Here is a 26,320-nt window from a genome sequence, read left to right as displayed (position 1 = left end):
TTATATTTATAATCTCTGTGTATTATAATATATATATTGACGAGATCTCTATTATTAAATTAAATCTAAATATTCCCAGACATAGTGTAGTGTATCTGCTATCAATTTAATATTCTAACAAATTTTTATTTTAAATATTTTTGAAATATTTTAAAATTTTAAGATTTGTACAAATAAAAAATTGGAAGATATTTTTTTTTTAATACTTTAACCTAATACTTTACTAAAGCTCCTATAATCTTTAAATTCAGAACAAAAAAAAAAGGAAAAAATGGACGGTTGAGATTAAATAATTGGAGGTGGGCTAAAAACTTGACCACAGAGATTTAGTCTTTGAAATAAACCTATAAATAGCCCACGTCCGGTCCAATTCGCCCTAGTTCCTTCTTTCCTTTCTTTTTGTTTAATCCTCTGTTTCCTTTGGTCCACTTTAGGGTTTATGAAGCTCTGAACATTGAACCGCAAAAGCCCATTAGACTGCTTCGTCTTCGACAGACGTTGCGCCAACTTTTCAAACTCTCTGTAACTTCGTATTTTTCTAACTTTTTCCAAGCCTGGAAGAACACAGCAAACCGAAGTTCTTTTCTGGTTTTCTGTGATGGAGTTGCATGACGGGGAAATTGATAGCCAAATTCATCAGTCTTGGTATGTTTTCTTTCTTTCTTTCTTTCTTTCTTTCTTTCTTTTTCTTGTTTGCCGCTTTTTTTTTTAGAATTGATTCAACGAAGTTTTTCGGGGAGGTTTGGTTTTGTTGTTTTCTCTGTTTGGGGTTTATCGGCGTTTTGTCGAGTCATCGGAGTTGGTGCTTGCATTGAAATTTGTGACTGTGAGTCTTCGAGTTCGGTTAATTATTATACAGTCTTTGTTGCTTGACATCGACTATGTTCGTGGGATGGACTTTCGTGTTTTGGGCTTAGAGAAAACAGGAAAAAGTTCGAATTTGTTTCCTGGAATTGGGTGATTAAAATCAGGGCACTGGTTGGCTGGGGTTCTTATCTGTTTTTCTTTCTTTATTTCTTTCTTTCTTCTGATTGCTGTTGCATTATGTGCATTGGGGTTTTTACTTCTTTTTATAATCTAGAGTGAATTTGTACGTCTAAATTGTGGCATACGTATGCATGTTTACAGAGGATAAGTTATAAAGAACGTTGTGTATGATGAATTTTTAGTGTAAACTTTTTGTTTTTCTTGCAGTGTTACAACTTCGATGACACCGGATCTTCCTTTAACACTTGTTGACAAGCCAAATAAGCGTAGAAGGAAGAAATCTATTGTTTGGGATTATTTCACTGTTCAAACGGTTGAAGATGGATGTATCAGAGCCTATTGTAACCAGTGCAATAAATCTTTTGCTTACATTACCGGTTCAAAGTTAGCAGGCACCAGCCATTTAAAGCGTCACATTGCTTTGGGAATTTGCCCTGTAAGCCGTGAGCGAAATCAGTCTAATAGTTCTCCTACAACCTTCACTAATGGGAATGCTGCCAATCCACCTAGAAAACGCTATAGAGCAACTCCTACATTTGTGAGTATTCCCTTTGATCAGAATCGCTGTAACCATGATATTGCCATAATGATTATTATGCATGAGTATCCACTTGACATGGTAGAGCAGGCGGGTTTTATTGATTTTGTCCGAAGCCTTCAACCCCAGTTCAACATGATGAGCTACGCCACAGTACAAGAAGAATGTACATCCATATACCTTAGAGAAAAAGAAAGCCTCTTGAATTTTGTGTGTGGAATTCCCAGTCGAATAAGTTTATCATTAGATGTTTGGATTTCGAGTGACACCACTTGCTATGTCTTCTTGAAAGGACATTTCATTGACAATAATTGGAACTCACATTGTCTGATGCTAAATGTTGTTAGAATACCCTCTCTTAAGGATGATGCTCTAAATCTGGCCGTCCTCACTTGCATATCTAATTGGCGATTGGATGGACGCGTCTTTGCCTTCACAGTTGATCAGTCCTTTTTAAGCGATACCCTTGCTAGGAATTTTAGAACGTTCTTAGTTGCTAATGACCCAAATTTCCTTAATGGTCAGTTATTGTTAGGAAATTGCTTAGCTCAGGTTCTTTGTCAGCTTGCACAGAGTGCACTGTCGTCAATGAGTGAAGTTGTATGGAAGATTCGTGAAAGCGTGAAGTATGTGAAAACCTCCTTTGTCCGAGAGGAGAAGTTCCTTGAGTTGAAGGGCCAACTTCAAGTACCCTGTACTAAGGAGCTTTCAATTGATAATCAAACCAAATGGGACACAACGTTTCATATGTTGACAGCAGCCTGTGAGTTGAAAGAAGTCTTTTCGTACTTGGAAGAATCTGATCCTAGTAATGAATCTGATCCTAGTAATGAACTAAGTATATCAACAGATGATTGGAAGGTTGCAGAAACTCTTTGCACATATTTGAAGTACTTTTTCGATGTGGCTAACATCTTAACTTCACCCTGTTATCCAACTGCAAATGTGTTCTTCCCAGAAGTATCAAAAATTCAAACAGAGCTTACTAATGCAAGCATGAGCCAGGATCCACTTGTTCGTGACATGACAAAGCCTTTGAAAGATAAGTTTGATAAATATTGGAACGATAGTTGCTTAGTTTTAGCAATGGCAGTGGTGATGGATCCAAGGTACAAATTGAAGCTTGTTAAATTTATCTTCTCCAAAGTGTTTGTTCAGAATGAAGAGGATTGGACCAGGATTGTTGACTATGGTCTCCGTGATCTTTTCCTCCAGTACACCATGGAAACACTTACTCTATCAGAGTCCTTTGGAGAAGACGGGAATATCGATATCTCCTTAAACGAGACACATCAGGAAGAACATCAGGGAGAAATATATCTTACAACAGGTGATGGGCTCTCAGATTTTGATGTATATATTTCTGAGATCTCTGAAAACGAGCAAACAAAATCGGAGTTAGATCGTTATTTGGAGGAGGAGTTATTTCCCAAATCACAAGAGTTCGACGTTTTGAGTTGGTGGAGACTAAACAGATATCGGTATCCTACGCTGTCGAAAATGGCCTATGATATATTGTCCATGCCTGTGTCGACCGTTCCTCATGACTCAGTTTTTGACACTGAAATCCAAAGAATTGATAGCTATCGAAGGTCCTTGCCACCGGCAATACTTGAGGCCCTCATTTGCACCAGAGATTGGTTACGGTATGGATCATTACTATCCCCATCCCCATCTACTGAGATGTCTGATGCCATTGTGAAAAGGGAGATTTAGGTTCTTGGAGTTTAGATTTAGATTTTTTATTTAGATAAATGATTTTTTGGGATTAACAGGAATTGAGTAGCATCCTTACTTTCTGATTTACTTTCATATATATAATTTTTTTTTTTTTTCTTTTTTTTGTTCATATAGCCTCACATCACTTGCAACATATGGCTTCTATGTTGCACAGCCTGTGGAAGATTTTTGAAATGGAATAGATATTTTATTCTTCTACAACTAATGAATAGTAATAAAATAGCTTTCAAATCTTATCTTGTCTACCTAGTTTGGACATATATATTCTTTTATCAAATGATCCAAAGTTTAAACTTCCTCTAAAAAAAATAAAAATTATGACCATGAAATAATACTACGGTTCATATAGATATTCAATTTGAATATTTAAAAGTATATGGACAAAAACAAAACCAGTCCCAAAGTACAGTTCTCTGCTCTAATGTCTCTCCCCCATTTCCATAGCTTACATCTCCAAACTAACTGGAAGGATTTGTTCCAAGACGAAGCTTGCTCAGTATATCATTGATTCCCTGTATTGCGATATCGTATCGCTCTTTCGATTTTCTCCCTTCTTCAATGACTTGCACAATGGATCTGTATAAGTTGTCATACCTGTGAATTTGGCTGTTAATATCAATACCCCTGCAACTATAATCGAGAACGTAGCTTCTTTTCACGTCTTTTCTCCATCGTGGAAGGATATACTGAGGCGGGATTTCCTCGATACCGTTCTGGTTAAGAACGGATAATGTATGTCTGCATAAATATCCTTTGGAGTTGAAGAGGCCACAATTGCACTGGACCTCCATCTCAGATTCATTATATAAAACTTCAAAGTCTCTTGCATCCCTCCTACTTCCCTCCATTTCTACATGTTCCTTCACAATATATGTCACTAGTGACCCCTCAGCATTCAACTTTCTGGTGCTAAAACAAGAATACATTCCCTCCACCTCCCTCTCGAACTTTTTAAGTATCTCATTGGTATACAATTTACTAATCTGCAGTTCAAAATAGCATCTTGATCTAAGCATGAAACTCGAACTTTTTGAATCTGCATCAGCCAAAGCTTCAAGCTGATAACGTGATTGTAAAGCTCGATCATACTTCGCAAGGAATTCTCTTAAAGAAGTATGCACACCCAAATATTCTTGAAAGAAACATGAAACTGTATCACTGGATTGTATTGACAACACTCCAGCCAAGAACACATCCTTCACGAAAACTGGAACCCACCGTCTCCGATCCTCGTAAATCGCTTGGAGCCATTTATGATCTCCAAGCATATGCTGCTGGATCATACCCTCCCAGACTGCCTCAAATTGTTCTGGCTTTGAGGAGTGGTAAACTGCTTTACAGATTGCAGTTTCGATTTCTTCGTATTCGAGCAGGCTTCCTAGCTTCTGTGGAACTTTTCTCATAATATCAGATAAAGAAATGCAATGAGAAGCTCTGGGAAAGACATCAGCAAGAGCAATTTGCAGCGCTACACATTGATCTGCAATGATAACTTGTGGAGGTCGTCCTAGAATAGAGGTAAGCCATGCTCTAAACAACCATATATATGATTCTGCTGCCTCCATGGCAAGTAAACCACAACCAAATAAGACAGACTGCCCATGATGGTTTATTCCAATAATTGAAACCAATGGGACTTCATATTTGTTTGCTAAACATGATGTGTCAATGTACACAACATCACCAAAATAATTATACGCAGCCTTCGACCTTGAAGAAACCCAAAACAAATTCATCAGAGATCCTTTCTCATTGAGATCCACAACATAGAAAAAATTTGAATCTGTCAGTTGTGCTTGACATAAAAAATCTTCAACAGCTACAGCATCACCTTCGTTAAATTTCAATTGATTGGAATCATCAACACTATTTCCAAATTCTCCTCCTTCATCAACATCCAAGAATCCATTGTGATCAGCATCAACTACAACCGTTCGAAATAGTCTAACTTTTTGCACTTCTTCAGCACTATCTAACTGCAACAATCTTTTGGTTCCAACACCCAAGTTCTTATGAGATTTATAAAACTTTCCACTAGTTGGGTTGATTAAGTGATTGTGATCAAGCTCAACTTCAATTATTCTCCACCTTCTGGTGTCCATCAACCTAAATTTTATCATAGCAGGGCAGCCAGTTCTTGTTTCTGGTCTCGGTCGGTTCGCTTCACTCTTCTTCTTGAAACCTGCACTGCTACAGCTAAGTTTTCCTCTGTACCTTTCCTTACTCTTCCTATACCAAGTGTTACTAACTCGGACTCCGAATCCCTGTTCTTTTGCATAGCAACTGTAAAAGTAGTACACATCCTCATAAGACTCAAACTCCATACCCAAAGCAGGAGGAAGGGGATTTTCTCCTTGAAACATACCAGTTTGATCAACATAATCTGCAAGTACAGAATCCCCTTCGATCTCAAAATAATCTGCTTCCTCATCGCCCACAGGATCAGTGTTGAGAGAAACTCCATCCATCTACTCGAGATGAAACAATCAACTATTTCTACGTAAAGAAAAGGATTCAGAAGAACAAACTCCAATTTCTGGAATCATTCGTCGTTAGGTATGGATCCACAGAATTTCGGAAGCTCCGATCCGGATTTCGGCTTCTATATCCAAATCGCAGCTTAGTTGAATTTCATTTCGATAAGAAGAGTAAAAGGGGAAAAAAAAAGTGTAAAATACCACGAGATTGAAAGTGTAATTCATCGATTCCATCGACTCAGCCAAAGAAAAAGAAACCTAGAAAGCGCCTTACTTTTGAGGAGCGAACTCGTTGCCTATCTGTTGGCTTCTCCACAGCCGTAACTCGTCTTCGTAGCGCCATTGTTACTTCTTCTTCTTCTTCTTCTTCTTCTTCTTCTTCTTGTTCTTGTTCTTGTTCCTCTGTAATTTTGACGCCACAGTTTCATATAGTTATTTTCAGAGAAACTGCAAAATTACCCTTTTCATTACAAAATACGGCTCCACCTTCGCTACAAAATTCTTTTTCTATTTTTTTTAATCAATTTTAGATATATGCAAACATTGCGTATTTTTCTTCTTGAAAAAAATATTATTATTTAATTAATTTCGGGTACACGAACCAATATTAAGATTTAATGTTCAAATAGAATGAAACCCAAAATATAAGGCTTAATAATTTTATAGCATGTATTTATATCTTCGAGTTAAATTACAAATTTGATTGGTAAACGAAAATTTGATCTATTTAGTACATAACCCGTTCTTAAACATGCGTTGAACTAAAAGAAATTTGATCACTAATATGATTGAAATAACTGTATGCAACTCTACACCTAAAATTGATCTAAGCTTCGTTTCCACTTGAAATAATTGTATGTGTACAGCTTCGTTACGTCAAAGTCTGATACATCGGCCTTTCCCCTGAAGGCACTCACAGGGCTTGGAATTGGGCTTGGGTCGTCACCTTTTTAGGATTTTTCCTGTAAGAACGACATGTCGTCTACGTGTTTCCTGGTTGAAACACAGGTATTAGGTATTAGGTCTTATTCTTTTGGCTAAATAATATGTTTTTAACTCGTTTTTGTAATTTAGTTTAATTTTTTTCTATTTAATTCTTTATGTATTAATATTTTTTAAATTATATTATTTTTGTTGTTTGTAAAATTTGCTTTCAAAAGCATTATTAAAAACATTATTTTATCTGTTTAATTCTAATAAACACTATTTTGATTTTTTTAAATATAGTTTATTAATATTAATCCTTATTCACCATTATACCGCTAGCTTTGACCCGTTACATATCACTGTTAGTCTCACGATTTTAAAACACGTCTGGTAGGAAGAGGTTTTCACCCCTTATAAGGAATATTTCGTCCCTCTCTCCAACCGATGTGAGATCTCACAATCCACCCCCTTGGGGGCTTCGTGTCCACACTGACATACACCGCCCAGTGTCGCTCTGATGTCATTTATAACAATTCAAACCCACCACTAGAAGATCATTGTCCACTTTACCCCGTTACGTATCATCGTCAGCCTCACAGTTTTAAAACGCGTCTATTAGGGAGAGGTTTCAACACCTTTATATGGAATGCTCCGATCTCCTCTCCAACAAAAGAAACTTAACTTAATATGTTTAAAAATCGACCAAAACGTAAGGAATAAAATAGTAGCAAATATACTTTGAGAGATGAATGAACTAAAAACATTTAGGAAATGGGCTGAACCAAGTAGAATGATAAATTTGCCTTTTCCTAATCTTATCAACATTCTTCAAAATGATGGGAACAGAACAGATGATACAAAAGCCATGCCCACATCTACGGCTAGGATTAACAGTCATGACAAGAAGGCAAGTTCCAACTGCAGGCATATGTTCTCATAATTATCAACAAAAAAAAACACTACATATGGTAATAAGGACATGAACTTACTTTGCTTTCTTCCTCTGCTTACCACTTCGACTGCTAGGAACTGTTTGCTTCGAAGGCTTCTCCGATTCAGAAGCATCGTGCATTCGCCCAACGTTCGTCCTCTTTCCCGCTTTCGTCTTTCCAATGTCATGAATGTTGTCTTCATCATCACTGGCATCATCGTTTTCAGCTTCTTCATCAGAGCCATCGTCCTCATTGATTTTGGATTTTCTTTTGGTTGAAGGCTTCTTAGAGGGACCCTTAGGCTTTGACTTTGTCTTTGTATCTGTTGTATCTGCAGTTTTCTTTGTCTTGCTCACTAGTTCACCAACACCCTCATCATTCATTTTTTTGCCTTCGTTGATTTTTCTCTTTGAATTTTGATTTTTCAGTTCAGCTCCAGTAAGCTTTTGCAACTCAGGTACGAAGGCCGATGTCTAAGACAGGAGAAGAATATATTCATCATATGAGGCCTTTAAATGATGTATGTAATAATGCGGGACATAAGTGCCAGATTAGTTTTCATGTTCTAGTGCAACATACCCTGCCGCCTGTAGTGATGAAATGGATTTCCTTACCTGCCACAATATACGGCAGACATGTTTGAGATAATAACAAAAACAATACCGAAGGCAATATTTTTTTAATTGAAACCAAGCTTAAGAAGACAGGGACATAAAAAAACCAACACAAAAGGAGCCAAATTAAAGAAAATGACTCCAATTGAGCCATATAAATACCTACTGGATAATTACACAAGTTCTTACCCACCGAAGCCAAAAGAAGGAATGGAGCCTAACAAATGATCAAACTTCCTTCCTAGAATGCTTCATTCCCCTAAAAATGTTATGGTTCCTCTTACCCCAAAGACCCTGTAACAAAGCACATAGGCCAACTATTCACAAAACCAGCCCTTTTTTCTAACCGGCGGATGAATCAAAGACTCCTCTACCAAAAGCAAATTTATGTTACATGCCAGAGGAAGCAGTCCAAGAATACCACAACTTGGACTGCTCATCGAATCTTTCTACTACGTAACATGAGATTCTCGGGAAAAATCAAAATCCAAGAAATCACTTCCTATCAGTTATTGATCAATCACTACTCTTTTATTCGTTGCAGAAGATCAAAGGAATTGTAGGTTGTGAACTATTTTTTGTTTATTGTTTCTTTAGCCAACAAATCTTGCATATTTTGATTTTCGCTTCTCTTACTCTCTCTGTGGAGTGTGCTCAAACAAAGATTGGAGTTCCTTATCATTCAAACATGTACTAACTTACCATGCGTAGAAATCAGTGAGAGTACTAGTATGAGGTTTATGGGGGGAGATTAGGAGGGTATGTAAGGGCATAGTAGTAATTAGTTTGCAGTGTCTGGGTACTAAATAAGGAGCGTTAGGGACCTTAGTGGATCATTCTTAGTGGGATTGTCCATTCTGGGACTTGAAAGAGAGATAGCCCTCTCGAAAGTAGTTTCACTTTGGTACCGCAAAATATTAGTATCTTGTGTTTTCGTTGTTTGGGCACCTAACAAAAGCCTGAAATGGTCAAATAAAAGCAGTACAAACTTCCCTTCACGAAAAAAAGTGTACATGATGTTTATATTTTTCTTTTAATCAAACAGAGATTAATTGAATCTGAACAAATTCATGTCTAAATAATTTCAGAACACTAGAAATCATGAAACTCATGTGTACAAGAAATAAAGAGCCAACCATCAACAAAAGCCTTGCCAGGCTTCTTTTCGCGTGAATGGAACATCCAATTATTAGGAAACCGACTACTATCTGCTCCAACTTCAAGCGCTTTTTCAATTACCTGTGAAAACAGTTGCTTCATCAAAATGATCAAATATCTAACTAGGCTTACCATTGACCTTCCCAGGCTTTTTCCCCCACCGAAAATGAAACAACCATTCTTCAGGAAAGTTGTTGGACTCAGCATCAACATCAACTGCTCGTTTAAGGACCTACAGGTGGTTCCTCCATACTTTCCATGAAGACTGAATGTTTTACTAAAAAAACTCAACAGAGTGCAGCATGCCTTAACTCCAAGTAGGGCAGCAAGGTTTGGGGACGATTTGGATGGGGGAGAGAAAAGAGCAAAGCCGTACCTCTTGTATGCTCTTGTGCAAAGCTGCACAACTTTCTTTGGATAGGGTAGCAGCACTTTGATTTGGATGAATTCTCGCCTGAGAGAAAATTTTTAAATAGATGTTTTTAGCTGATTAGTCCTCACTCCTCATCTAAAGCCCCAAAAGTAATCTCTAGAAATGGAATTGAAAAGAGAACGGTATCCATATTTTCACACGCAGAGTAACACCATGAAATAAACCTCACCGGGCATTCCTATGATTTTGATCACATTTTATTTCAGGCTAACAAAATAAGGTGAACTTACTTGATATAGCACTTCATCTGCAACCCAATTGCCAATGCCCGAAATATAGCTCTGCGAAGTTAGACAAAGACTAATAAGAATCATCATTTTAAAACTAAGAAAATAAATTTTCATTTCTAATCTTGCGTAACATTGCGGTTTATAACACTCTGGGATACTGCAACTTCACAGAGCCAGTTCTTTAATCTAATACCAAAATGATCGAACACTGAACCATTACAAAACAACGCAATCCTATTGTTGAACCTCAGGGCATGGACACAGCTTCAACTAAATCTAAAAACTATGCTTTGTGAAAGTAGATTACTGAGAAATTTGTAGAAATTTTTACCTGATCAAGCAATAGAGTCTTAATAGCCAGTTTCTTCTTGCCCAAGGATTCAATAAAGTCATCCAGTGCCATAGGCTCTAAAAGAGCATCTGGGCCAAGCTTAGATATAGGGGGCACTGAAGCTGGCTGTAAAAAACCAAAATTGTTAGAGAAGCTGATAAGAATGTCCATCTATTGAAAGAATGTATGAACTTAGCGGCGATTCATTACTAAAATAACCAGATCTTAAAAGAATCCATGAAATAAAGGTGATTCACAAGTCATATTGAGGTACATCTTTCAGCAGGCAGACTTTTGCAAACCGCCTTTTGTCTGTGAAGGATAGGTCTACACCATCGTCAAGCTGCAGAAGGAGAATTCCGGGATTATGTTGTAATGACATAAAGTAGAAAGAACTGAAGAAAATTTAATCTGTTGTGTGATCATAAGTATCATAAATAAATTTGAAGTAGAAGGTAAATATATATAAAACAAATGAGCCCTTCAGTATACAAAGGCTCGCAGACAATTAGTTAGCAACCTTTTACTAGTTAGGAAAACACATGATCTTACCTCAACAAAGAACTTTGAGTACTTGGAAGGCCACTCATCATCTTCATTAACCACAGACCTGTATGTATCACCATTTGTTAATCGAAAATCAGTCAGAAACTACTCTTTTGAAAGATCCTTGTAATTAATGACAAAAGCACATTGATATATTTGTAAGGATGTGATTGCATAATTAGAGCAGTCTAAATCATGTTTAGAAAATATGCGACCAAAAAACCTAGACAATCGAACAAGGCTACAAGCAGTCAAATCTACAATTTCAGTCTGCATTTCACGACTACAGGGAAAACTGTATCAACTAGATTAGGCAATTGTGTTGTCAATACACTGTTCAGTATGCTGATATGAAAAATCCTTTCCAAGACATCAATGGTTGTAAATGATGTATGCAACAAAATATACTTGAAATTAGTACAAATTTGCTCTCTATCTAGTCCACTCGTATCACTCAAGGTAGTTACTATGAGTCTAACTAATTACAGTCATCAGTTTTATATATTTCCATTATTTACGCTCGTTTTTGGTTATTTATATGAGCTTTCAGCATGCAGAATCACCAAATTAAAATCTTGAAACAAGAAATTTGATCCCTCCCAACAGAGTAACTTTTTATTTAGCTGTAATTGCACAGTGCATGAACCACAAATTTATTCTAATCAGGCTGACCTTTTATAGTTCGTGACAGCTACGCCCTTGATGTATATGGCACCCGCCATCCCTGGAGGAAACCAACACGAAAATGAATGAGACCATAGGAAGTCTAAATGGGTAAAAGAATGAGCATCATAAAGAACTATTAGGAAGAGAATGACCCAATCAACAAGAGAAATATAACAGAATGTCAACCTAAAATCAACATACAAATGAAACAAAATAATGCTAAAATTTGGAAAATAATGAGGCTCACAGTGGCATCATGAATTTGGAAACTAGAGAAGAACCAAAAGCACCACTAACAATAATGCCAAAATTTAAATAGTTGAAGCAACTAATCACACTCGCATAATTCCAAATACAGCATGAATTTCGTAAATTCCCCTTACATTCATTATTCACATGAAACCAACAAAATCCAAGATTCCCTTAGTTTTCACCCAAACAGTTCCACGAGAAATGAGGCAAAACAATCAATTTTCAATAGCAGGAGATCAAACGTTACTTCAAAATACCACATGCACCTCAAAAGAATCAAGGATATAAAGAGGGAGCAGTACCGAAGTGAAATGTAGGGAAAGGGGGAGAATCGAGGCGGAGCCACATGTGTTTGCCCTTGCGATGGGCGGAGAGGATGGTTTTGCCTAAGAGCGAAGCCTCGAAGTCAGAGGGCGATATGCCGTCGATGACCTTCGAATCGTCAGCTATCAAGGCCTTCTTGATGACTTTCCCGACACAATGCTCTTCAATAGCCCTCCTCGCCGCCTCCACCTCAGGTAACTCCGGCATCGTGCGGTGGTTGGAAAGCAGATAAGAAGCTTTGGCGCGCTTTTCTCTTGCTGGTGTTGCGGATGGAGGACGATGCTTTTCCGAGGGGAAAGTAGTACAGCTCGGCTGACGTTTTACTGCTTACAATAAAAAAAATATAATTTTTATTGAGTTAAATTGTTCAAATTACAATATTACCCTTACACAATTTTAAATTATCTTTTTTTTTTTTTTTTTTTTTGTCCTCTTTATATTAGGCGTTTGGGGTTTAATAATATCATTTTATTATATGTAAAATAAAATAAAATAAAACAAAGAGAGCTGGGCCTAAGCAATTATGTGGCCCAATATCAAAATTGGGTCATTGGGCCGAGGTAAGATTCTAAATTTGTATCGTTTAATCGGCCCACTTCTCTCGATATCTCTTTCACCGTGGCGGGCACAGGCCAGTAATAAGCTGCTTCTTCTCCCCGGCCTCTCTCTCTCTCTCCCTCCTAGCCGGATTCGAGTTCAACTTCCAGCCCTTTAACTCGTCTCTGATCGAAAATGCTAGGTCGTCTGGCTGCCAATCGTCTAGCTGGAATCCGTCAAAGTTTCCGTCAGGTGTTCTTTCGCTTTATTTTATACTCTCTCTTCCATTCCCCGATTGCCTTTTCTAATTTGTGTTTATGTCTGTTGCAGACTTCGCGATGCTTCTCCACTGCCCTTAACTATGTGAGTTCGCGACTGTTTTTTCTTCTAATTTTTTATTTTAATCTGTTGTGTTGCGTGAATTTAATGAAATGCCCACTTTTTGTCGGTCTAACGAGTGGGAATTTAATGTGTTGCAGCATATTGATACCCCGGATAACAATCCTGATCTGCCATGGGAATTCTCCGAGCCCAACAAAAAAAAGGTTGGTGCTTCGAATGCTCTCTGAATTTTGGAATTTCTGGCGTTTTAGTTCCGAAATGGGAGTTAGCTTTTAGTTATCTAGGAAATCTGGATGGCTTCCAGATCGATATTCTTCTGTATTTGCTTGTCAGGATACTTTCATTGAAAGAAAAAAGAAAAGGAGAATATTCTGTTAACTTGATCCAACAGCTCTTAAGGGATAGATAATACTTGTTTTGGGAGAAGTAACCATCTGCTACGATTTGTTGTTTTTAGATGCATGGCTAGATGATGCATACCAGTGCACTTATTCTTCGGTTTTTGATGCTTGGAATGTTGCTGAGGATTTAACCAAAATAATGCCCAATATACGTGATGTCACAACATACTTGATAGATAATTTTGAAAGTCTTTTCCCCCGAAATCCTGATATGTTAACTATTATCGTGGGTTCAGTATTAAAATCCTCATCGTCATTGGAAATGGGTGGACACTTGCTTTATCTTTGTGCTCCTACATTTTGAATATTCAATATTCTTCCTTTGTAATGGGTGGAAGCTTAAGTCTCTTTGTAGAGATAGATTTTTTGGAGGGTTTAATATCATTGCACGTTGCCATGTTTGGTTTCGTCTTACATCCATTCCTACTGATGTATGCTGGAGTGTTTTTCAATTTTATGGTTTAGTTGATTATATTCATATACAGGTTGCAGAGATAATGTCCCACTATCCCTCCAACTATAAGCAATCTGCAGTCATTCCTTTGTTAGATCTTGCACAACAGCAGCATGGAGGATGGCTTCCTGTTTCTGCAATGAATGCAGTATGTTGCTCTATGCTTTCAAGAAACTCGTACATTTCATGTTGTGTCAGTAATGTGAAACTCTTACATTTCATGTTGGGGGGGAATTTATTCTAACAAAATCTATCTTCTATATAGCTCCCAAGGAACTCTTTTTTTCCTCCTTGGTCCTGCTTACCTTCTGTTGGAGGAAATTTCAAGCCTTCCAACTGAAATTACAACTAGCTTTTTATTCAACAAGAAAAAAACAGTAGATGGATATGCTTTGCTTACTGCACTTCCAGAGATAGTCAAATTGTGCATACTGTCCCTACAAATACTATCTCAAATATAGCGGCTCCCAAGGAACCCTTTTTCCACTTAGGTTCTGTTTACCTTCTATTGGAGGATACTTAATCCCTTTCAATTGAACTTTTTATTGATATACTGAAAGGAACAAAAATATTCAAAAGAGGCAACCTCCAATAAGGAGTGAAAAGAGAATACAAACAGACACATTTTAAGCGAGGTATTTTAATGCACCTCAATTAATGATGGTGAATTAGAAAAAGAAATCCTCGATCTTGGCTAAATTGAACTACTTTTCCCAGCTGCTTAGCTAATCCTTAAAAATATTTAATCTATGATTGTGCACAAACCATGGCCCCAAAATGATTGCCTCAGCTGCAATAGCCCAAAACAAGAGCATCCTTAGGAAGAAAACAAGCCATAAGAAACTGGAAGCTTCTTCTAAAGAAAATCAGCCTAAGAACTTAAATTAGATGATCTTTTACACAGGAGATTTATACTCTCCAAATTCGTAGATAACAACCTTGCTAGCGTTTCTGTATTTAAATTTGTCAAGTGCATCAGCTATGCACAATTCATTTGCTTTCCAATATTTGAGAAACTCGTAATAAAAGGGAAAGCCCTTCAATTCTTGTAATACTTAATCACAAAAGTATGCACTTTCTAGATTTCCAATGATTTTTATTTTATTATTGATTATGAGTTGAATATAAGTCTTGCAGCATAATTTGGTTGATAGTTGTTTTAAAGTGTATGTCTTTGGTTTTGATGGATGTTATGTCAATATTTTGTTGTAAAATGATTGACACAGGTTGCTAAGGTTATTGAGGTTGCTCCTGTCCGTGTATATGAGGTTGCAACATTTTATTCAATGTTCAATCGAGCCAAGGTGAGAGAGAATGAATAGGTCCATATTGTTTCTCCAATATTTTCATTTTGGATTTCTGATATTTCTACTGTAGAATTGTGCAACTCAGCTCTCCTGCTGAACTTCATCAATTGATTGTCAGGTGGGCAAGTATCACTTATTAGTTTGTGGCACTACTCCATGTATGATTCGTGGCTCTCGAGAAATTGAAGATGCTTTATTGAAACACTTGGGAGTGAAACGCAACGGTAAGTGTCATGCAGCAGTATTCATGGAAAGATGGGACAATTATTTCAAGTGATTAAAAATTTAAGAGTTTAACTTAATCAAGTTATTAATGTTTAGGTGGTACATTTATGCTCACAACATTTGATCTTGTACAATCAACAATATAAATTCTGCCACAAAACGTTTACAACAGTAATGAAAGTTTAAACCATACTGTATGCATATAGTTTTTCAAATTTGTATTATTTTACGTTCTATTAAAACTTATACATTTGAAGATAAGCCCATAATATTTGTGATGTGCAGAAGTAACAAAGGATGGTCTGTTCTCTGTTGGAGAAATGGAATGCATGGTGAGCTTTCTTCTTTCTTCTCTCATTCTATTTTTTTGGATTCAACCTTGACCTTCTTTACGGTTTTTTCTTATATAATAGCATAGCATAGCTTATTGGAGTCTAGCTCTGTCTCACTGCTAGCCCTGCTCGAGTAATTTGGCTATAGTTCATCCCCTTGTTAATTTATGTCTCGTTTGAGTGAAAAACGAGGTCGTTTGCCCGAACTGCTTTTGAGTTTATTAATCATTGGCCTTATATTGTGTTTACTTCTATTTCTCCACGTAATGCTGGTCAAGTTGTCTAGATAAGTTCCTGGATTTTTGTCATTCTTCTTTCAACCTCTTTCTATATTCTCTTTTGAAGTATGGCTCTAAGTTGTCCGAGTTACCTACGAAGATATTGATCTGATATCTGCTAATTGTCTGTAGGGATGTTGTGTTAACGCCCCAATGATTACAGTCGCCGATTACTCTAATGGATCTGAAGGATACTCATACAATTACTATGTGGGTGCAGCATAATATTTTTCATTCAACCAAGTAAAATGGACTGTCTGTACTCAAAACACAAGTATTCTCATGAATTTATGTGTATTTTCCATTTTCAGGAAGATGTCACTCCCAAACGGGTCGTTGAGATAGTAGAGATGTTGAGAAGAGGGGAGAAACCACCGGTAAGATAATCAACTAGCTGGCTATCATCCAGTACCTGTTCTAGTTCAACGATTTAGTTTATGTAATTTTCTCCACAATGCTGCTTCATTTAACATGCAACATCTCTGCCCCATATTTCAGCACGGAACACAAAACCCAGGTCGCATAAGGTGCGGACCAGAAGGAGGAAACACAACCTTGCTAGGCGACCCAAAACCGCCTCCATGCCGAGACCTCGACGCTTGCTAAAAACGCCTCCATGTACTTTCTCCAATAATTCAAATCTGGGATGTAGTCAATCATCAAGCTTTGGTAGATTGTTGGTTATAATTATTTCTTCAAATTCTGAACTGCTGCCCACCCCCATCAGAAAAAATAATGATTCTACTTTACTCCCGGAATGGATTCCGATGGATTTTTTCAATAACACAATGCCTTCTTGTTCTGTTGTCTAAGCTTTTTGAACTTTTGTACAAGCTACAGACGACTTGAGCAATGACCTCATCATGTAATTGTGTTACTTTTCCTGTTCAAAGTGTGTTAACATTAAAAAATATATATATATTTAATATCTTAGTATATTACTCATAAATTTTTTCTAAACTTAAAATCAAAACCAATGAATAATTGAGAAAACAAGAAATCTCTAAATGAATAATTGAGAAATATTTCTCAAGTTCATAGGTCAATGAACCTTTTAAAGCCAGTGGGTGGTAAGATCACAGTCTTTCATATTTCTTCTGTATTGACCTTAATTCCTCTTTTCAAGTGGTTCAGAGCATCCAAAATCATCACAATCAGCCTCACAGCAATGGATTTTATTGAGAGATGGTAGAGGAAGATTCAAGAATTGAACCCAGAAAGGAACCTTTTTTAAAGTCCATATCAGTTGCTTTTACTTGTCAGTGACAAGTTTACCAATTGGACACAGTTAGATTCCACGACCGAGTTGTCTCAATATTATTCACCAAATTCTCTGCTTTTGTAGTTCATTAAGAATCTTCCTCCATGATTTCAACCCAAAAGGCTAAGCCAGTGGATATATAACATTTTAACTAAATGAGCCATTTCAAAATAATTGTACAAATAAGAACAAAATATTTATATTTAAGAGAATTTTCTAAATAGATCTTAAATTTTATGGTTTGGATCTATCTAAGTTGAGCAAATATGGAGCTCAAACAATTCGATCCTGGATCAAATCTATGAACAGCACTAGCATAAGGTAAAAAATGGAAGATAATAAAATAACAACAATATAGTTGAAAGGAAGAGAGAAGAAAATTGAGAAGAGATTCATGAGTAAGGTCATTTGACTATTAGTAATACTCCTGCAGAATGTTAACTTACACAGAATCTGAGGAAAGAAGATAAATCTACATCTTTTGCTGTTTCCTTGAGTAAAAAACTACATATCATGAACAACAAACTGGGGAAATGAAATATCAACCTTAAAACCAAAAAAAATATGACAAAATACAAACATGGCTAACAAATGTTCAGGGAGAAGAAAAAAAAGGGTCAACCAGTTAAAATCTGAAGTATACCTAAAGTTGGAGGGCCAGCAACCAAGCATGTAAAAGCACTCGTGCTAGCTGCTCGATCATCTTGGGGCTTGATCTGAACCTGAAGCTCCGACTGATGGAGTCGTTGGCACACTTGATGCTGATCCGTTTTCAACGGGCGGAGGCACCCCCCATTTCCCTTCTGATTCGAGAGGTTCGAAGACGTGAACCCCACCATCTGACAGCCCTAAAGCAAATTGGTTTGCTTCTTGGGGATGTGCTGCAATCACTAGTGGTTGAACAGAAGCATTGCTGAAAAGGACGTGTTAGGTGAAATGTAAGAGAAATGGAGATAATGAGTTCAAAATTTGAATACAAAGTCATGCTCTTTTCCATTTCTGGAACATGAAAATGACAACCAATATTGTTTCGAGTATATAACCAAGCACCGAGTTCACATCATGTATTAACTGAAGCTAACATCATGTCATACTTTTCATTCAAATCAAGCATTAGCTAGGGTGAACTGAAAAGCAGTATCACGTTAATTGTTTACTTTTTACTCATCCGATGTTTTTTGGAACATAAAATAAAAATACAGCAACTGATTTCGATCAATCCATATTCAACATAACCAATGGGTGACTGAGAATAAACCATCTAACAGATTGAGTTATCATGCACATTCCAAGAGCTCATTACCGCAAAAAGATTCAACAACTTATGTGTGCCTAAACTACAAAGTAGCATGAGAGAAATACCTCACACTAGCAGGAAGATAAGCTGAAGGACTAATTCGACAACGTAATCTGAGAGTAGCAACAGTAAACACACAGACAGTTCCATCCAAGAAGCTGGCATATATCATTTGACTGTCACAAGAGAATGTTGCGTGAGAGATTGGTGCACCAGATTCCCGCGGCGTCCACTAAAATGAGAATGAACAAAGGAGAAGTGGGTAAGGCATTGCTTCAAATACAAAACACTGATGAACGAACAGGAAGAGGGGGTAAAAGAAAGACCTGCTTTACACACTCAAGTTTGGTAGTCTCATATATTGCAATCTGAGTCTCGTGCACAACCAGAAAGTGTATCTGGTCCTGATGAAACTGTACACGAGTGTCTGACTGTGATGACAATGGCCTCCCACTTGGAAGTTGCAAGGATCGTGTTTTCTGCTTCTCCCACCCATCAGAGCTCCACACACAAAGCTGTATAAGCAACAAATAAAAATAGGTGGTTCAAAGGTAGGAATTTGTTGAACTCTTCGATATTCAGTAAAAAGTTGAGATAAATGGCAAAGCTCGAACTACAAGTACAATTTCACTGCGTCTGTCTTTAGTCAAAGTGCAATAGGCCACATAATTAGATTGCTACATATCTGAACACAGTGAAACCATACAGCAAAAAGCAATCCACAAAACCTACACAAGATGGTTTAAGCAAATACCTGTGCGTCGGCTCCGGATGAAACTAGCACATTCAGTAAGTGAGAGAAGGCCAAGCCAGTTATTCTTTTAGAGTGACCTTTAAGCTTGCTCTTAACCTGAATCAACAAATGATTTGATAACATAACAATTTCCACAAGGTTTAATTAGAGAAAAGGTGGTTCTTGAAGGTATTATACCTCATCCACACGGACATTATAAATTTGAATTGTGGAATCATCCATGCCAATGGCAATTATATTGTTATCTTGTGGGTGAAAAGCAAGGAATGTGGCGGCAGGTGGTGGCGGCATGAAAGTTGTCATTGTCTGCGTTGCAAAGAGGTTGAGATAGGTATAACCTATCGCCAGATAATCGCAATGACCAACTGAAGAGCATTATATGTTACCTTAAATGTCATCATATTAAAGAGGGAAATCTTTCCACCAGAAGCTGACATGACGTAAGAATCATTTTTGGATAAAGCAAAGCAGGGAACAGCCTCTTCAGAACCAGTGTCAGCAACATCGTTGGTCATTAGAATGCCACTCGACGGTTGCCATAATTGAGGCAAAACATTTGCAGTTGCCTTCAAAATAGAAAAGTGTTCATTATTGTAGATACAATGGAAATTAATTCGGACATCTAACTAAAAGGGCTACAGAACCAGATATCAGACAGAAAACTAAATAATATTTTCCGATACCTTGCCAGTTGAATTACGCTCACTTCGCGTCCATTTCCATAGCAGGTGAATAGCATTTGATGCCAATGCCAAGATTGCACTTCCAGAATTTGTGTAGATCAACCTAGATATCTAAGTAAATCAAGAACACGGTATTGTCAGAGAAGGAAGAACAAAGCATTCCAAGAAATCTTAAGAGCTCAAAATCTTAGGACTAACCTTGTTTACTCTTAGATTCTCAGGCAGCCTCAAGGATCTACAATGAGATGATTCGTTAATTTCAGTGAGCTTCCAAATCTTTGACTTGTCATTGGAATCTTCAGTAATTCTAGGTTTCACGTCCCCCAAACTTCGGGTATCCCCAGCCTGGAAGATTTATATGCTTGAAGTTAAATGAATCAGGGGAAAAAAGTATGAATTCGTTGTTTCATAATTTATCCAGGCATGCAAGGGGACATAAAAATAAACAAGCTTCTACTAAAAACATTAATTTTCTATTAAGCAACACCAACCACTCCAGCCATACTGACGACAGAAGCACCTCTATCTGCGGCGCTACCAGCTGCTGCTGCTGCCACAGCTGCAGCAGCTGAAATTGGATTTATTGCAGGCTGAAAAATTAAATAAAAGTTAATTAGATATTTAGAAGAAGAATTAACAAAATGGTGAAGAGTTCATTCATTAAACATCTAAATAAAGCTACCTTTGTCCCAGCTTCTGACGTTCTAGATGCATCATATGAAAGATTTTCAAATGTTCGTAGTAGCCGGATTCCATCCAGATTCGCCAAGATTTTAATTCCATTCTCATTGCCAGAAACAGCTAAAAGGGTGCCATCCTTGTTAAAGCGGATGCGTGGACTTGCCTTTGATATTATAGGGAATGAACCGGAATAAGCAAATGTCAACCATAAGTATTTAACTTCTCAGTTCACTAGCATGAAAACTTACTGGGAGCCCTCCGTCAGCATCTACAGTCGTTAAAAGTTGAACATTGTCCATGTCCCAAAATTTAATGGAGAAATCATCACCAGCAGCCAAAAACCGATTTTTAGTTGTATCGAATTGTACCACACCCAGAGACCGCTTGCGGAACCCTTGGTAAGTTCTCTTAACAGCTCCTTCACTCTCATTCCACTCAACAATATAAGACTCTCCATCTTTACTTGTCCCACATGAGAAGAGCCTAAAACCCCCCAACAAAACAATTGAAGTGAGATAGAAATAAAAATGCTGTAAAATTATTTACCATGCACAAAAAATAGCCAAGTCTGAGCATTCCCAAAACAGCTGAGCAAGTATTCCATACCTCGTACCATCTGCACTGTAAGCCATGGTTGTGCACCAACGTCCAGGAGCATCATAGTCAACTCGTGAGCCCATATTATCATATAGCCATGCCTTTATCTTTCCATCCAGTGCTGTTGAAAAGATGAACTAAGAGAAACAAAAACAAATATGCAACAGGTTAGGCAGAATAAGCATCAAGCAGCCTCGCAAAAACTCGGGTTGCATCAAGGGCAAACCTGAATACTTTCCTTGTAGTGAGGACAAACAGAGTAGACAGGAGCCTCGTGGCCTTCAAATGTAAATTGTCTTGCACCATTGGCAGCATCCCAGACCTAACAACATCCAAAGAGAAAAGAAATGTCAACAAATGGAAGCTCTTTTCCCTTCCTTAAATGACCCAAATAAGTAAGAAATAACCTACCTTAATGGTCTTGTCATCCCCGCATGTTATGACACAAAGTTGTTTATTGGGATTGGAGAATGCTAGATCATTAACTCCACCGACATGAGCATCAATCTGATCCACAAACTTCAGTGTCATACTACAAGACGGGAAGAGTACACAATACATACAACACTCTTAATCATACTCACCTCCAGGTGCTGTCGCAGGTCATCACCACCGTGATAGGAGTATATTTGAACAATGTGCCTTGAATAGGCAACACCTATACAAAATCGGCACTCATTCAACGACCAATGCTCACTTCAATAACATAATATTTCCAAGGAAACATACAATCTTACCAAATAATGAACCATCAGGACTCCAAATAACACGATTTACCGATACATCAGGCTCTTTAAGTAGAGCTGCCTGGAAATCATCAAGATAAAGTAAAATTAAACTAATCGTGATAAGATTTAGCCTGCAACATTAGTATACAAGGAATACCTGTAAAGGCATTGAACATGCATTGAGATCCCAGACTTTAAAACTCCTCGAAACAAGTCGCTCCCTAGATCCAACTTCCCACAACCCTATTTCACCCACATTTGTGCCAACTGAAAAGAGATTTTTCTTCAGAGACATAATTCTATTGGTAATTTAAAACAAAATGTCGATACAAAATAAATCTAAATATACCTAGAAGCAGAGTTTGTTGGACCGGATGAAAATCCATGCTCATTGGAGATGACCCTTGATTCAGTGTCCGCATAACATTCTTCGGCAAATCATCTGGTGCATTAAAAGCCTGTGCATGACCATGACCAGCAAATGATACTGGCAGAACATTAACTGGTAGGTTTACCTTCATTATATGACAAAAGAGGCAGTAAGAACAAAACAATAAGCTGAGCACAGGTGTGACATGCCTGGATTTGGACTAAAATCATGTGCGTGTACAAAATAAAGGCAAAACAGATTTTACCTCATCAGACATCCCCATAGGCTTTGGCCTTTTAGAAACAATTTCAGATTCCGCAGAAGGATAGTCTACAGAAGGGTTATTTGGTGGAGTCCGTGGATGTTTCAAAGCAGCTATCAAAGAAATAAAAATATATATTAAAAAAAAAAACTTCAATTACACATGGCCATTAGAGTAGCTTATATCAGCATGATAAGATAATAACCACGTGGCACCTAAATGCATGGGAACGTAACTTACCCGGCATAGATGGAGCACCAAGACCAATGGCACCTCCACTAGAGACTGCAGGATGAGTAACGGCTGAAGGGTTGGACATCCAACCAGCAAGCGGTGCTGGAACTGGTGCTGCTGTAGGCTGAAAAGGCTGAACAGAAAAACACAATTCTTTAAGGAGCATGTTTAATTACTTGAATAAAGACAATGAGATTACCAATTACAACAGATAACCCACCCCATGAGCACCAAGAGGAGGAAAACCTCCAGGTTTGGGTAAGGATCCAAGAAGCGGATTGTTCGCAGGAGAAGGAGCCCGAGCACCATTTGGTTGTCCACAGGAATGATCCACAAAAAGGGTTTTAATATCTGGATTTGGTCTAGGGTTTTTACAAAGTTGATGCTGCCAATTTAAGCTGCAATTTACAGATTGATTAAATGTTTCAACATTAAATTCATTAAATACAAATGATTAGGAATTTTGAGTCTATTGAACAAGAAACTAAATCACGGTGAAGCAAAGGCCGCATGCATTGAAGGAAGGAGTACACTACATGAAAAAAGAATCAAGAGTGCCAATAAATCACCTTTGATTAATAAGAGTACGCAATCTTGAGTTCTTAAGGTGAGGAAACTGCAATTTATCACGGAACAAAGGATTTGCTTCAATAAGCTTCTTCAACTCAACCAACATAATAGCCCGAGCAGACTTCGTATCGCCATACTTCGACAATTGTTCATTTTCCCTATAATGAGGCAATGCATTACATTACCAACTAGCTCTTCGGCAAAAATCATATCCTGTTAATGTAATGCCATACCTAAAATTCTCCAGCGTCAATAGCTGAGTAATCTCCTTGAAAAGTTCTTCGTTAAACGTGGAAAAAACTTTTAAATCCTTTACTAAAATATCTACTGCCTTGGAGCGGTCATGCCTGATACAATTGAGAAAAAAAAATTGAAACAATCTTACTAAAAGGGAACCCAGGAGATGAAACTTCAAATTTATAGCCACAGAAAACCGAGAAAATGGAAAATGTGAGCTTACTTGTCCAATGCCTCAAGATATTTCTGCTTCCTAATCTCAAAAAATATTTTCATTGAATAGCGATTATCATCTACTTTCGTAAAACCAGAGAGGTATCTCTCAACTTCGTCCCAGTTCCCATTATGAACCTCGTCTTCAAAGTATTTCATATTGAAGAAAAACCCAGATTCCTGCTCAAGCCTATTTTGGAAAATAAAGCAATTAATACTGCAAATTCAAGCACAAAATACTGAAAAATTAATCCAGAAAAAAGAAAAAAACTAAAATATCCCACTTGTGAACTGTCTCCTTAAATTTTTCCTCATCGAGAAACTGTAAAATCAAGAACACCAGCTCCCTGCTGAGGGACGACATCACAACCGCCTCCGTTTTTAACAGTAATGGCAGAAAAGACCGCTAGATCTGGAAAATGAAATTCAAAGAGAGAAAAGTTAGAGATCGAGCAAAATACCTAAAGAATCGAACAGGAAAAGCGGGGCAGTGAAAAAAAAAAATTCTCGTCAGAACGGAAAAATCAGAACACGCTGCCAAAAATTACCTTCAACAAGTAACCAATAGAAACAAAATCGAAGGGATAAATTACGAGAAGAAATAGGTGAGAGGCATATTGGTGCGACGGAAATTGGTCGAAAAGGAAAAATAATTTTAGGGTTTTCTATAAACAGAGAAGGAAAGCGGCTTTAAACCCTACAGGAATCGAAGATGCAAAAGAGCAAATAATGGAGAGAGAAAGGATGGTTAACAGGTGAAGCATAAAAAAGAAAAGGGAACAAAAATTATAAATCCAGAACCAAGAAAAAGCTAATAGATTCGACGAACACAGAGAGAGAAATAGCAAGATAGAGAGAGAATTGGAGAGAGAGAGAGAGAGAGAGAAAGAGAGATTTCTTCATACCTTGAAAACAAAACGAGAACGAACATAGAAGGGTTAGTTCAGACAACGAAAAAGAAATACACAAAACTCAGAAACAGAGAGAGAGAGCTTAGAGAAGTTTTCTCTCTCTTCTTTCTCTCTCTAGAATGAAGACTTTCACTCTCTCTTCTCTTCTCTTCTCTTCTTTCTTTCTTTCTTCCTTCTTCTTTTCTCTCTCCCAAGCTTTATCTCTCTCTCTCTCTCTCTCAAGAAACATACATGAACTTGCAGAAATGGTGATTTTATATAGGGACCAGGAGACAGCTAAAGCAGATGATAAGCACACTTACTTATCTGCGGATAAAATAAGAAAATATTAAAATATACATAACCTATCAAGTTATAACTACAGTCACGATGCGTGATAAGTGCAGATTGGGTGGGCCCCGCTTAGCCGGCTTGATTTTGTCGAGTTCATCAGCGCGGAATCTGTAAGCTGAGTAAATAAATTAAAAAAAACAGTTATTTATTCACCTCGGGAAAATTATTGGCTAAATCTTCAAAATGATCTGTAAATCTTTCAGATGATTTTTGTTTTATTACCCTAAATATTCTTATAACTCCTAATTACCATTGTATCCTTTTAAATAAAATAATTATATCCGAAAACTTATTTTTCATTTTCTAAGAAAACAAATATATATTTTTGGTAATTTGTTGAACTAAAAAAAAATTAAAAACAAATTCAAGATACAGTTTTTAACCCAACGATAATAAATCGTGATTTTCTGCTTCTCATTAATAACATGGATATGATCAGGTGTGTAATAGACCAACACGTTCGAAGAATCTAAACCGTTGGATCAAAAGGTCAACCAGTTCAGTTCAAATCTCTGAATTATCAATGGCTTCCCGGCTTCCAAATTTCAGAATTAAAAAATATATATATAATCAAATAAATTACTCGCTCAGATCCCCCAATAAACGACAAGATTTCTCGGGAGAGGGACCCCCAAATTTTGGCCCTCAAATTTTTAATTAAATTTACACAGCCTGCCACTGGGACCCACTCCAAAGAGAGATGCGTTACTTATTATATCACGTGATACAGTATTACGCTTCATGATTGCGAGACGTGAAAGATATGCAATGTTCACGCTATTTTCAAATATCTCGTTAGAGCGCGCGGGATACCGCGATATGTGAGACAATGAGTTGGATCGGGATTAGGCAGTGGCAAAGTTGTAATTTAGAAACATGAGTACGGGCTGTTTGGTAAAAGCAGGTGGGTGAGCCCCTTGTTGTCCCTTTCCAGCGGTACGTACGTTACCTGAAATTATTTTCCAAGCTTTTTTCCCCGTTTCTTGACTTGTGATTGGCTAACCAAGATTTTTCCAATATTTCATTTATTTTCATTAAATTATTAATATTCATATAGACAAATTTTTTTCTTATTAGTATAACTTACCACCCCACATACTACATTTACTTTTTACCCTAAGATTAATGATCAAATTCTAATTTTTAATTACTTTAATA

General features: G+C 37.3%; 5 protein-coding genes across 7 annotated transcripts; 2 read left to right on the top strand and 3 right to left on the bottom strand.

Moving 5' to 3' along the window:
- Positions 1-384: 384 nt before the first annotated feature.
- On the top strand, positions 385-3,499 carry LOC111787543 (zinc finger BED domain-containing protein DAYSLEEPER). Its single transcript, XM_023667540.2, has 2 exons — positions 385-645; positions 1,195-3,499. The coding sequence occupies exons 1-2, from the start codon at positions 599-601 to the stop codon at positions 3,239-3,241; spliced, it is 2,094 nt and encodes a 697-aa protein (XP_023523308.2). The 5' UTR covers positions 385-598; the 3' UTR covers positions 3,242-3,499.
- A 90-nt stretch (positions 3,500-3,589) lies between these two features.
- LOC111787541 (protein FAR1-RELATED SEQUENCE 6) lies at positions 3,590-6,223 on the bottom strand. Of its 2 annotated transcripts, none has more exons than XM_023667534.2 (2): positions 6,017-6,223; positions 3,590-5,867 (listed from the first exon to the last, which is right to left on the bottom strand). In XM_023667534.2, exon 2 carries the CDS (start codon positions 5,731-5,733, stop codon positions 3,724-3,726), a length of 2,010 nt encoding a protein of 669 aa, XP_023523302.2. In that variant the 5' UTR covers positions 5,734-5,867; positions 6,017-6,223; the 3' UTR covers positions 3,590-3,723. The 2 variants fall into 2 exon arrangements, with proteins under 2 accessions (XP_023523302.2, XP_023523303.2); XM_023667535.2 differs by having other exon boundaries at positions 3,590-5,548; positions 5,631-6,221.
- A 1,196-nt stretch (positions 6,224-7,419) lies between these two features.
- MMH-1 (MUTM homolog-1) lies at positions 7,420-12,477 on the bottom strand. Of its 2 annotated transcripts, none has more exons than XM_023667537.2 (10): positions 12,134-12,477; positions 11,586-11,637; positions 10,920-10,977; positions 10,642-10,710; positions 10,368-10,493; positions 10,037-10,087; positions 9,750-9,827; positions 9,506-9,605; positions 8,181-8,215; positions 7,420-8,074 (listed from the first exon to the last, which is right to left on the bottom strand). In XM_023667537.2, exons 1-10 carry the CDS (start codon positions 12,360-12,362, stop codon positions 7,655-7,657), a joined length of 1,218 nt encoding a protein of 405 aa, XP_023523305.2. In that variant the 5' UTR covers positions 12,363-12,477; the 3' UTR covers positions 7,420-7,654. The 2 variants fall into 2 exon arrangements, with proteins under 2 accessions (XP_023523305.2, XP_023523304.2); XM_023667536.2 differs by lacking the exon at positions 9,506-9,605 and adding an exon at positions 9,352-9,454.
- A 312-nt stretch (positions 12,478-12,789) lies between these two features.
- Positions 12,790-16,833, top strand: LOC111787706 (NADH dehydrogenase [ubiquinone] flavoprotein 2, mitochondrial). The gene is made up of 10 exons (XM_023667737.2): positions 12,790-12,944; positions 13,023-13,055; positions 13,172-13,237; positions 13,921-14,037; positions 15,116-15,193; positions 15,315-15,420; positions 15,707-15,753; positions 16,164-16,241; positions 16,343-16,408; positions 16,530-16,833. The coding sequence occupies exons 1-10, from the start codon at positions 12,888-12,890 to the stop codon at positions 16,635-16,637; spliced, it is 756 nt and encodes a 251-aa protein (XP_023523505.2). The 5' UTR covers positions 12,790-12,887; the 3' UTR covers positions 16,638-16,833.
- Positions 16,834-17,683: 850 nt separating this feature from the next.
- On the bottom strand, positions 17,684-25,044 carry LOC111787705 (protein TOPLESS). Its single transcript, XM_023667734.2, has 26 exons — positions 24,824-25,044; positions 24,203-24,330; positions 23,929-24,108; positions 23,702-23,815; positions 23,468-23,626; positions 23,119-23,296; positions 22,905-23,031; positions 22,668-22,777; positions 22,382-22,547; positions 22,190-22,299; positions 22,042-22,111; positions 21,889-21,962; positions 21,716-21,811; positions 21,531-21,626; positions 21,314-21,441; positions 20,956-21,190; positions 20,709-20,870; positions 20,518-20,616; positions 20,225-20,371; positions 20,027-20,137; positions 19,730-19,909; positions 19,521-19,649; positions 19,344-19,439; positions 18,916-19,104; positions 18,655-18,821; positions 17,684-18,205 (listed from the first exon to the last, which is right to left on the bottom strand). The coding sequence occupies exons 2-26, from the start codon at positions 24,280-24,282 to the stop codon at positions 17,992-17,994; spliced, it is 3,417 nt and encodes a 1,138-aa protein (XP_023523502.1). The 5' UTR covers positions 24,283-24,330; positions 24,824-25,044; the 3' UTR covers positions 17,684-17,991.
- Between the last annotated feature and the right edge of the window lie 1,276 nt (positions 25,045-26,320).

The sequence above is a fragment of the Cucurbita pepo genome, chromosome 2 (genome assembly GCF_057944985.1).
Source record: "Cucurbita pepo subsp. pepo isolate OVF chromosome 2, ASM5794498v1, whole genome shotgun sequence".
NCBI lineage: Eukaryota > Viridiplantae > Streptophyta > Magnoliopsida > Cucurbitales > Cucurbitaceae > Cucurbita > Cucurbita pepo.
Note: the sequence above shows the minus strand (reverse complement) of the source record. Positions and strands in the feature narration are given on the sequence as shown.